At 48.2% G+C, this 12,480-nt stretch overlaps 1 protein-coding gene across 2 annotated transcripts in view; it reads right to left on the bottom strand.

Annotated features, from left to right (window-relative positions):
* FBXL7 (F-box and leucine rich repeat protein 7) overlaps positions 1 to 11,327 on the bottom strand; it is a 348,004-nt gene extending 336,677 nt beyond the window's left edge. For both annotated transcript variants that reach the window (XM_050937500.1, XM_050937499.1), the window contains exon 1: positions 10,885 to 11,327. Coding sequence is in view for 1 of the 2 variants with exons in the window: in XM_050937499.1 (XP_050793456.1) it covers positions 10,885 to 10,921 (37 nt within the window). In the remaining variant the exon portion in view is untranslated. The remainder of the gene's footprint in view (positions 1 to 10,884) is intronic.
* Between the last annotated feature and the right edge of the window lie 1,153 nt (positions 11,328 to 12,480).

Here is a 12,480-nt window from a genome sequence, read left to right as displayed (position 1 = left end):
ACCATCTGTGGGAAAATACCGATATTGTATCAGAGTCCAGTACAAGGTGACGCAATTACATGACTCTGCAGTGTCAAAGCAGCCATGACTTTCTAGCATCCCAGGAAAGCAGGAAATTAGCATCTTCAAAGACCTATTGTTCTCCCTATTGGTCCATTGACTTGTTCCCAGTTAGACAGCCAGACTGATCGCATTCTGTCGGGTGGGCGTTCCTGAGGAGCAAACACTTTTGTACTACAGATGTGTAGTCAATATTCCTAATTTTAGATACAAAAAGGATGCATGCATACAAATAGGATAATCATATTCAATAAACCATAACCCTTCCAAGGATACCTCACATAATCATAATGTATTTTATGCAAGATATGATATGGTTGTCATAACCTAATATTACTATGAAAAATATGGGAACCATGTCACAGGCTCCATGAACATGGAATAGGTTTCCAACAGCATCTCCTAGTGTCAATCACAAAAAAAAAAAATGCCAATCACTGTTCAGACAAGCGCATAGAGGTGCACCAAGAAAACTGTATGATAGGAGAGCTTCACAGCAACTGTCCACACTACATGCAACTCTTGCCTGAGTTATCAATTAACTTCAGCCTCAACATTATTAATTAAAAAATCATGTGAATTATTTGTTCAGATTGCACATTTTTTAAAAAAGTCATTGCTTCAGGAGCAAAAGGAAAAAAGGGAAAATATATTTTAACAAAATATTATTGAAAAAGCTGAACTTTGGAATGTTTAATAATTTTTAGAGGTAGGTTAATCCTGCAGAAAAATATTGTGTAAGAATAAGAAATTTTTAAATTAAGACACTTCAGCTGTGTACACAAGTTTGCTTGCCAGGAAGATGCACGTGACCAACTTTATTTTTATGAATGCTCACAGAGCACAAGTTTTAAACTTTTATGCCAGAATATTAGCAGAAAGTGAATTTACTTTCTGCAAAGACGTGCAATGTCTCAAAAGTTATCCCCATACATATCCTGAAACTGAAACCTCTTATGTTTAGGCTCAACTCTAAGCATGCAAGCAGACCCACTAAATTCAGCATGGCTACTTACATCCTTCAAATATGAACCATTAGTAACTAAGTATCTGAGCCTCACTCAGGAAACACAAAGTACCCTGTGATTTAGGGTGATCAGTCACACCCAAGCAAGAGCTCAAATTTTGGATTTAAATTTTTCAGAAAGCAAGTCACAGACAAGAGGTTGTGAATATTGAACATGTTTGAGAAGAGTTTCAGACAAAGATTCAATCTGTCTTAAAGGCAGTGTCCATTGGGGATGCACAAGTAGTCTCGCAAGAGGGAGATGTCTGCCCTAGTCCCACTCCCATCCACCTCAGGTCCTTCTAACCACAGAGTCCCGACATTAAATAAGATTACACAGTCGGGGAGGGGGGTTGGCAAGTAGTGTTCACGAATTTCCTCTGCATTCACAATAGTTACCGTTAAGTAACTTTTCAAAGGTCTGTGTACCCTCATTTGATAGAGATCAACAAGCAGTGCTCCACTGGGATGACTGGACAAGGAGTTTAGCTTAACCTAGGCAGTAGGGTAGCTCTCTGAAACTGACCACTGGAGCGCAATGCTAAATCCAAGGGGTAGTGACTGGTGAAAGCATGCACTAAACTCCAAGTACTCCTTTGCAAATGTACACTAAGAGAACCAAGGCATCATATGTCACTCTTGGAAATTACCTAGCAAGTACACGACCCTCAGTGACTAGGGTGCTGGCTGATTCCTTCTGTTCCCCAAGCAGAGACTCCAGTGGGGTTCAGGGCATCCCATAAGACATAATTAATGGGACACAGTATGACAATTAGCTGAATGAGTAAAACATCCTGCCAAAAGCATCCAGCTTCTGCCCTCCTATCAGAAGGGCCAACAAGGTATCTCACAGTGCCCCTTACTCTCTTCTGTGTTGTCCATTTCACCTATGGAGTTGGTCAGAGGGAGGTGTCCTTCCGCTAATACAGGATACATCTTACCACTCTTGGATACAGGAGGGGGACGAGAATGAAGAGGGAGACAGCCAGCCTTAGCCTGCTTGAGAAGGCCAGAGCTGATGGGTAGGACCAGCTTCTCCAGGGTTTGCATTTTATTAAGTTCAATAGATGTCTCTGCTGTGATACACTACAGTTTGCAACGATAGCATATTTCCCTTTCTCCCCAGTAGTTCCTGAAACTAACTGTTAGTCATGAAGGGAAACAAATGAAGCACCAGTCTAATATTCTGCTAAAGTGCCATCTTATGTTCCTCCAAAGGAGAATTTTAAGATTCCTCTGAATGAGTCTTATCCCATTTCTCAGATTAAGATCTGTGGGAGAATCTGCCTATAAGGTCGGGGCTGGTATCACTGCTGGAAAGGAAGGTTGCCATCTGCAACAGAATCAGAGTCAGTATCAAGATCAGTGAAGGCAGGGCCGGCCTTAGGATTTATGGTGCCCTAGGCGAGATTATTAAACTGGTGCCCCTGTGCCTGATCTGCTCTTAGCAACACAAACATAAGCTTACAGTATTGGAAAACTTGCCACATTCACGTTATTAAAACCAGTTTAACTTAATTAAGCACACTGTAATGCTGATGGACTAGCACTAAAGAAGCAGCACTATAGAAAAAATTCTGATATGACAGAATGATGCAAATAATATATTTTTTTTTAATTTATCAAAAATTTATTGGAAATTTATATGAAGAGGTATTGAAACAAAGATTTGTTTTTAATTAAAAGCAATCTTTCTGGCTTTTTTGGCTGCAAAATCAGTAATAATGTCATCGTATGACAAAGACAAAGTCGTGTCTTGTTCGATTGCAAGAATAGCAAGACCAGTTAAGTGTTCCTGACTCATGGTAGAGCAGAGATAGTTTTTAATGAGCTTTAGTTTTGAGAAACTCCATTCTCCTGATGCTACTGTTACAGGAATTGTCAGTAGAATACGAGTGGCAATGCACACATTAGGATATATGTCAACAAGTTTGCGGGTATGAATAAACTGTACAATGTCCATCACCGATTTTGCATGTGGCAACATTGATGACAGTGTACTCAATTCTTCGTACATTTCAAGTCCATTTAAATCAAAACTATCACCGTGCTTAAGGAGGCTCTCTAGGTTCTTGCACTTTGTCATTAGTTGCTCTTGTTTTCCTATTTCGTTGAATTTAGTTATGTCATACAAAAATCCAAACTGTTCATGGTGTACTTGCAAGGTATTAAACCTTTCATCAACAGCAGATACTGCTTTATCCATCACAACATTAAAAAATTCAACCTCAAATTTCTTTTCTGGATCGTCTATGGGCATGATCTGCTGTACAGATTCTTCACAAAGAAGTGTCCCTGGCCTTTTTAACTCATATTAACTATGTATTTACTTTATGAAAGTTGGAGAAAACATTGTGAAAACGTAAAACATTGGCTGCCCAAATTCTGGGCTGGCAAAAGTTATACTGACTCACAGGGAAAAAAAAAAAGCAGGAGAATCTTAGTACAACATATGGTCACTCTATACCAGGGGTCGGCAACCTTTCAGAAGTGGTGTGCCAAGTTCACTGTAATTTAAGGTTTCTCGTGCCAGTAATACATTTTAATGTTTGTAGAAGGTTTCTCTCTATGTCTATATTATATAAATAAACTATTGTTATTATCTGAGGTCTTGGCCACCGGTCCTGCTCAGGCCACTGCCAGCTGAGTAAATGAAACCCCAAACCGGCAGCGGGCTGGTGGCTGGAACCCTAGACAAGGATCCCAGGCCCTGCTCAGCCCGCTGCTGGTCTGGGGTTCTGACCACCAACTCCTGCCAGCCAGGATCACGGCCGCCAACCCCCCCTCAGCCCGCTACCAGCCTGGGATTCTGCTCACCCAGGCTGGCAGGAGGCAGAGTGGGGCTGGCGGCTGAGCTCCTGACTGGCAAGGGGCCGGCAGCTGGAACCCCGGAGTAGCAGTAGGCTGAGTGCTGCTGGCACCCCAGACTGGCAGCAGACTGAGCCACTCAACCCCCCACCGGCCCTGCTCAGCCCGCCACCAGCCCACTCAGCCTGCTGCCGGCTGAGTGAATGGAACCCCAGGCTGACAGCAGGTTGAGTGGTTCAGCTGGCCTGCTCAGTCCACTGCCAGCCTGGGGTTCCTTGGGGGTCCCCAGGCCAGCAGCAGGTGCTGAGTGGGGCCGATGGCTGGTATCCCAGCTGGCAATAGGGCAGCAGCTGGAACCCCAGAGCAGTGATGCGCTGAGCCGCTCAGCCTGCTGCTGCATACCATCAAAAATCAGCTCACCTGCCACCTTTGACACGTGTGCCGTAGGTTGCCGACCCCTGCTTTATACACTAGTAAGGAGATGAGCATATTACAGTTGTTGGAGGGTTCTTATCAGGAGTAACAGGCTATAGGAAAGTCAGTCAACATTTTTTGTTTCTCTGATGAAAACTGGCCCACTCCCTGCCTCAAACCAAACCTGTCACTAATAATTGTCAACAACTTAATTTTCTGTTTTTGCCTAAGATATTGATTTTAAAAAAACAAAATATTGAAATTGGATTCAGGATTGTTAGCAAGAATTTTTGGCAAACAAAGTTGTTAAATGACAATCTAAATGGCAACACAGTACTGCTTTCATGCTTGGCTCACCCCCCAGCCTGCTGGTCCAACAGCTGCAATAGACCCCAAAATCCACCTCTTGGGGTGCAGAGTGGCAACAGCAGCAGCAAACCCTCAGGTGCAATCACACGCCAATGGGCACCACCACCAGCCTTACGGACCATGGTGAAGTTAACACAGCATCTGATCTCAGACAGGTCACCCATGGAGCCACAGTAGCTCATCTTGCCCTGTGCAGCTCCCCCCGGATGAGACGAATCGCTAGCAGTTGCCAGCCCGGGGAGAGGTGCTCCCCAGCTAGGGTGGCCAGATCCAGATGTCCTTACTTTATAGGGCCAGTCCTGATATTTGGGGCTCTGTCTTATATAGGCACCAACTACCCCCACTTAGAGTGACCAGACAGCAAGTGTGAAAAATCAGGACAAGTGGGGGGTGGTGGTAAAAGGAGCCTATATAAGAAAAAGACCCCAAATATCAGGAATGGCCCTATAAAATAGGGATATCTACCCCAACCCCTTGTGCTGATTTTTCACACATCTGGCTAACCCCAACCCAGCCCTGTGTGACATTCCAATCCTGGCTCGCTGCCCAGGAAGTGAGTTACTTTCACTTTCATTCCTCAGCAGGTAGCCAGCCTCCCCTCCCTCGCAGCACCTCACTGTCACGGAGTCCCCAGGCAATGCTCTGGAACTGCTCCCCACCAAGCCAGTCAGGACTTTGGGGAGCCTCCTCTCCCTTGGAGCAGACTTGTTCAGGGCAAGAAGCTCACACATCTTCATCTCCTGGGTCTCTCCTTGGAGCATTGAGCATCCTCTGCCCCTCTGTGCGCTTCCCACAGCGAGCCCACCCAGGCGGGGTCCTGGGGAAGCCACAGGGTCCTGCACCCCCACTTCGCAGTCAGATGTGACTCTTAGCCAGGCAGTAACACAGAGGTTTATTCAATGACAGGAACAGGATCTAAAACAGAGCTTGTAGATACAGCGAACCGGACCCCTCGGCCGGGTCCATTCTGGGGGTTAGTGAGCCAGACCCCCACATCTCCCCTCAGCCAGCTCCAGCCTAACAACCCCTCCCAGCCCCTCCTCTCTGCTCAGCTCCTTTCCCGGGCCAGGAGGTCACCTGACCTCTTTGTCTCCAACACCTTCAGCTGGCACCTTTGCAGGGGAGGGGCCCAGGCCATCAGTTGCTAGGAGACAGAGTGTCAGGCATTTAGGTGCACTGGCCCTTTGCTCTGCCAGATACTTAAGAACTGCCATGGGGACACTGAGGCACCAACACAGTATTCAGAGAAAACATTTAGGAACATTCCCAGTTCGTCACACTCACCCAACCCAGCCCTGACGGAGGGGAGGAAGGAGAGAGAGAGGGCTGCTCCTGGGGAGGAGGGAGAAAGGAGGGGGTGCTCCATGGGGCAGGGGGGAGAAGAATGGATGTTATGGGGGACAACAAAGGATACTGGTTCCAGAGCCACAGAGCCTGCCTCACCTGACCTCAGCCGGGGGGAAAGAGTCACACTCACAGGTGAGCTCCTTCCCCAACCCCTACCCCCTCCCCTTCCCAGAGACCCCAGCAGCCAATCCCCTCCCTCAGACTGTGCCGCATTCGGCTCTCTCTAGGACCCAGCAGCCCTGCTTCTACACTGTCTGGGCTGCCTGCAGAGTGGTGCCCCCAGGCAGAGTGAGGCCCTACGCGGCTGCCTATGCCTAAGGACGGCCCTGAGTGAAGGAGTTAGTCTCACTGCCTCCAGCAAGGGTATGTGGTGCTACCTCAGAAGCTTGGAGAGAGCCCTGCACGATATCCTTCCCCGATGTCTGGATCTGAAGGGACAAAAAGTGACAGGGCTCTTGAGGTCGAGCTGGGAAACCCTCCAGGTTCATCTCCTAAGGGGTTGAAGGCAGTTCCAGACTGAGACTGGAGAAGTCAGTATAAGCACACAGGGCCGGCACCAGGCACCAGCTCAGCAAACAGGTGCTTGGGGCAGCCAATGGAGAGGGGCAGCACATTGGGCTCTTCGGCAGCAGGTCCCATCCTTCTCAGAGGCATCCATCTCTCCCTTCTAGTGCCATTGAATTGCCAAAGAAGAAGCAGGGGTGGTGGAGCTGCCGCCGAAGTGGCTTTTTTTTTTTTTTTTTGGGGGGGGGGGTGCGCTTGGGCCAGCAAAAACCCTGGAGCTGGCCCTGCAAGCACAGAATCAAGCAGCATAGAAGCATGTGTTTGGAGTGGTTAGTAGCCTCATTTGTGCCCCCCACCCCCAAATAGAGGCATTACTGAGATCTTAAATAGTGAGGAGCCCACGTCAGCGCAGAGCTGTCTCCCTCTGTAAGGGCATAGAAGAGACTGCAGTGGTGCCATTGGCTAGTACCTGGGGCCCTCACTGAGCTACGAGTATTAAGGAACAGAAAAGATGGTGCTTCCACTTTCCTTTTGCTTGCAACTCTCCTCTGATGACATTTCCTTTTTCCATTATCCTACCTGTTACCTGTGTGGACTTGTTGAACTGAGACAGAGGCATTGGCATCAGAGAATAGATGCTGAGTTGGTGGCTGGGGTAACTATGTCAAATGAGGAGTAGAGACAGAGCTGGGTGCTTCCGTGTTAAGGCTATTGAGGGCTGAATAGGCAGTTGCCAGTTTGGTCTTTGGTGCTGCTTTTGATTTAGCCAGCACCAGTGTCATGAGGTAAGAGATTCTGTCCCAGCATAAGGCCAAGGAAATTCCAGTCTTGGGCCCATGAGAAAAAGTGGAGCTGAGACTGGAACAGAAAAATATCTTCAATCCCATGACAAAGAATTTCGTAATTTAGGCTGGCCTCAGTACACTCAATGAGTGCATCAGAGTATCAGGTTGTATGTGTTGAGAAGACAGATGAGCTTGGACCTCAAAACATCTCTCCCTTCTAGTGCAGGGAATGAAGTCATGGTAAACTGCACACTTGGGTTACCAAGCACATCTGCTTCCAAAATAGAAGGCACTGGATGTGGGCATCAGTCTCCAATATGATCTGGCAGCAGGTGGCGCATCTCTTGAGGCTCTTAAGGAACTCACAGGGATTTTGCTGAGCCCCTGAGGGGCCAAAGATTCCTGAGACAAGACCATGTATGATAAGCTACCCTATACCACTCTACACAGACCACCTATAAGGGGAAAAAAAACTACAATTAGGGAAGATCTAGCCTGAGGATATGAAGGCAGCAAAGGAAATGAGGTGACAGGGAGGTGTCCACTCTCTTACATAGAGCAGGACAATGTCATATGAAATCTCTCATGCACCTTTCCCCCTCCATCATGGATATCTGCACCCTAACAAAAAAAAATCATAAAATCCCTGTACCCCATTTCTGTTAACTGCATCAACCCCATAATCCCCCTGAATGTTGTTAAAGGAGTTCATTCACCAAAAAGCTCTACTGCACAGAATGAGGGGTGGTGAGAGGGGGAAGGGAGAGATAGCTGACCATCCCAGTGCAGGGTGCCCACCCCTATTCACCAAAGACAAAATGGCACTTTATGAATTGAAATTAGGGCTCTAAGTGTTTGTGAAAAGGTTGGGGAAAATATTGTCTCCATCCCTCAAACATAGTGTCCCTTTGCAACCAAGGTTTCAGCTGACAAACCAGAACTAAAGCACAGCCCATTCCAATTTTGGATCTAATGTGGAGTGGTGAATTTAGAGGCTGGGATTAGAATGCTAATTCTCCCCCACAGAACACTCCAAGGTGCAGATTTCAAGACACATGCTTGGTCCATTTCTAGAATAAGTTCTGATAGTAAAAACTGATGTGAATACCCGTACCAGAGTAAATCAGATCTCTGGCTGGTAAAATTTCTGACTTCATAGGCTCTTTTGAAGGGGTACCTCATTTGGCAGTAAATGAAAGGAATTTCAGTATCTGTATTAAAAAATGGTGTTTCCTTTCTGTCATTATCTTCATGCATATTTTGGATGTCAGTGATGTGTATTCTTTGGCATTTGCCTGGAGTCTCAAAGAATGTAACAGATCATAGGCCTAGCTACAAACAGAGCTAGTGATCTTATACTGTCCTGGGTACTATGAGGGTAAATTGTACAGAAGATCATTAGACATTTAAGAATAAAAATAGAGTGCCTCTTTTGTAGTCAGAACAGAAAACTTTGAAACCTTCCTATTGGTCCCCTATTACCAGCTGACCTTTTCAGCAGTCTCCTATAATGCTTCAGTGCAGACCAAAATTCATTGCTGGTGCAATCCATTGAAACCAATAGGTTTCTATAAGGATGAATTAGATCCTGTGTATCTAAAACCAAAACACAGTAAAATTTCACTGAAGTGAAATTGCAGAGGTAGCATTTATGGATAACAGCTGGAGAACATTAACTCTGTCTCTTTCTCTTTCTCCCTGGGGTTCAAAAATGTTGCTGTTCAGACAGGAAGCAGTCACACACCACACTGCATACTACAAGATTTATAGAATACAAGAACAAGTTGCAAAGCATTAGAAAATAATGCAGTGGGGGAGGGGTTGATGAAGAACCTATCACAATAAAATAATTTTAATTGCCTCATATTTTAAGCCTCACTGATGTAGTTTACATAGAACAGAAACTGGTCCAATACCTGAACATGAAAACTGGAAAAATTTAGCCATTTAAAAATGGCTAAATATCACTCTCCATTATTTACCCTTTGGCTCATCTAGGGCCTGATCCAGGGAAGTGTTAAATGCACTTAACTCCCACTGAGGTCAACGGGCATTAAGATGCTCAGAACCTACCTGAAAGTGCTCACAGCACATTGTGAAAACTAGGACCGAGATCATGTAAACCAAGTGTTCTCAAACTGGGGGTTGTGACCTCTGAGGGGGTTGAGAGGTTATTATGTGGGGGGTCACAAGGACAGCCTCCACCCACAAACCCCAATTCTCCTCCAACATTTATGAAAGAGTTAAATATAAAAATGTGTTTTTAAGGTAAGGGGGGGGTCTCACTCAGGGGCTTTTTGTATGAAAGGGGTCACCAATGCAAAAGTTTGAGAACCACTGATGTAAACAAAGAGGTAGTACAGTAATTGGAAAGGCTAACCAGTTGTTTGATTTCACTCAGCAGCAGGCAGACAGAATGAGCCTTGGGATAAGTTATTGACATGATTAAAAATACAGACTCTACTGGTGGTTTCAGGCTGATACAGCAATAAAGGGAGCATGAGTTACAGCAACAAAAGCCAAGTAACATGCACAGCCAACTACTTCAGCTATCGATGTGTATATGTGTAGTCATTAACTAGTTAACTCAGACCCTACCTTGCCGCTTCCTGTGCGGAAAATACCATTATTTTAAAATGCAGTTTTATAATAGCTGACTATGTCAGAATTAATACCCCTACAAATAGGCTATTGCAGTAGAATTTAGTCAGTTAACTTACTGCAGTTGTGCTCGCTCTTTAAAGGGGGAAGCCAATTTCTTTTTCTACAAAAAAAAAGCACATTTAGTCTTTTACCCTCTCTGGCAGCTTCTTTCAGAAGCTTTCCATTTGCCAAAAGTCTTGGAACTATAAGTGTTCCCTGCCAATAACTCTGATGACACGAAGATAACAGACTAATTATCATTCCTTAGCCAACACAGCTGACACAGTCTGCAGAGAGAACAGACACATACAAGGAGCTGTCAGGGAGGGAGACGGGTCAGTTGACACACCAGGAGAACTTCGCTGTAGACCCTTGAAAGCTATGTAGCAGCAGTTCTGTGAGACAGAGCCACCCAGGTGGGAAAGGGTTACTGCATGTAAAGTGCATACAGGCAGCACTCAAGAGTGATGTAAAAGTAACTAAATTTGCTGAGTGACCAATTGATGTCGATACAGGAGTGGACATAAAACGTAGCTGAGACTGAAAAGGAAGCGCAGCGAGGCTGGAGAGGAGCAGTGTATTTTAGACCTGGGTTTCTAGCTCCCATCTACGGTCCGGCTGCTTTACACGAATGTCTATGAAATATCCGTTTGCACACCCCTGATATTGCCTATGCCACCCATCTGGTGGCCGGAAAGCTGCCCCCTTTCCTCCACAACTGCAAGCAAGGAGATGCCCGAATAAAACAAGCCTCAAAAGTTGGGATACAAAGGGAAGCGAGCCAGACCCATCCCGTAACTGACCAGCCCCCTCCCCCGCTCTCCCTACTGCCTGGGAAGGGAACTTCCCCCACTCTGGGCTGGGGGACACACAAAGCCAACTCCGCAGCAGCCGGCTGAGCGTCCCCGCCCAAGGCGCCCGGCGAGTCGCTGGGCTGGGCTCACTCACCCTCACTGCCGTACTGTTTGCCATTGTTCGCGCCCATCCTGCAGGCTTCATGCTCCCCCGCTGCCAGCACACACCATGGCTCCCCGGCACTGAACGGAGGCGGCGGGGCGGGGACCCCCTTGGTGCGGAGCTCCGGCTTTTACATGCCGCAGGCACTCGGGCCCTTCAGGCAGAGCCAGCCCCGCCCCAAGCAGCCACTCCAACGGGGAGGCGGGGGGTTGAGGGGAAAGCCCCCAATGCACTCGCCCCTCAGGCCCCCGCCACGGGCACCACGGCTGGGCAGCAGCTCCAGTTGTAATCCACACACGGGTCAGCAGCAATCCTGGGGCGCAGCCTCCACCCGCTCCCGCCGGCAGGGACCGATGCGCCTTGCGCAGCTCGCCGGGGCGCCTCCAGGCTCTCCCTCCCCGCCCGCGCGGCAGCCACTTGTTGCTCGGCCCCGCTCCGCCCGCTCCAGCGCCGCAGACTTTTGTTAGCGCCAGGCGCCTCCTCCCCGCATCAATCGCTCCCCGCGCCCAGAGGGCTGGGCAGGGGCGGGCCGCATTGGGGGGCTGCAGCCTTTTAAAGATACAGCGCGCGCTCCCCGCACGCCCCTGGGAACTGACCCGCGGGGGCTTAAGGAGGCGGAGCGGACAGGCGCGTATTTAAGGAGTTTGTAGGGTTTCTCCGTCTTGCGAGGCAGGCTGGTGCTCTGTGCGTGTGTCACGGAGGACACCGGTTTCTTAAGAAATGCCACTGATTCTAATCCCGGGCCCCCGGCTGATGCAGTTGGGGGACTCGGTTGCCTCTTCCACACGTATTTGCTCCCTGCCAGGGCATGTGTTTTCCCCTGGGTTGCACTGTAATTGAAGACAGACTGATGAGCTGCTCTCTTGTGTCCCACATCCTAACTCCCTCCCAGAGCCCACACCCAAATCCCCTGCCGCAGCCCTGAGCCCCCTCCCACGCCCTAATTCCCTTCTGAAGCCTACACCCCTTCCCACACTCCAATACCTTTCCCCAGCCCTGAGCCGCTCCTGCAACCCAAACCCTTCATCCCCAGAACCACACTTGAACGCGCACCTCCAGATGGAGCCTGTACCCCCTCCTGCATCCCACTCTCCTACCCCAGCCTTGAGCCCCCTCCTGCACTCTGAATCGCTTGGCCCCAGCCCAGAGCCCCCTCCCACACCCTGAAGTCCTCATTTTTGGCCCCACCCTGAAGCCTGCACCCCTGCCAGAGCCCTCACTCCCTCCTGCATCCCAACCCCCTGCCCCAGCCCAGTGAAAGTGAGGGTGGGGGTTAGCGAGCAAAGGATGGGGTGGGGGGGATGGACTGAGCAGGGGCAGGGTAAGTGTGTTTGGTTTTATGCAATTAGAAAGTTGGCAATCCTACCCTCTGTAATAACCTTAGTCCCAGATCTGGACCTTAGCGTCCAAAATATGGGGGTTAGTATGAAAACCTCCAAGCTTAGTTACCAGCTTGGACCTGGTACCTGCTGCCACCACCCAAAAAATTAGAGTGTTTTGGGGCACTCTGGTCCCTCTGAAAAACCTTCCCTGGGGACCCCAAGACCCAAATCCCTTGAGTCTCACAACAAAGGGAAATAATCCTTT

Source organism: Gopherus flavomarginatus, chromosome 2 (assembly GCF_025201925.1).
Source record: "Gopherus flavomarginatus isolate rGopFla2 chromosome 2, rGopFla2.mat.asm, whole genome shotgun sequence".
Classification (NCBI taxonomy): Eukaryota; Metazoa; Chordata; order Testudines; family Testudinidae; genus Gopherus; species Gopherus flavomarginatus.
The sequence above is the reverse complement of the archived record's forward strand: the minus strand, read 5'-3'. Positions and strand labels throughout refer to the sequence as shown.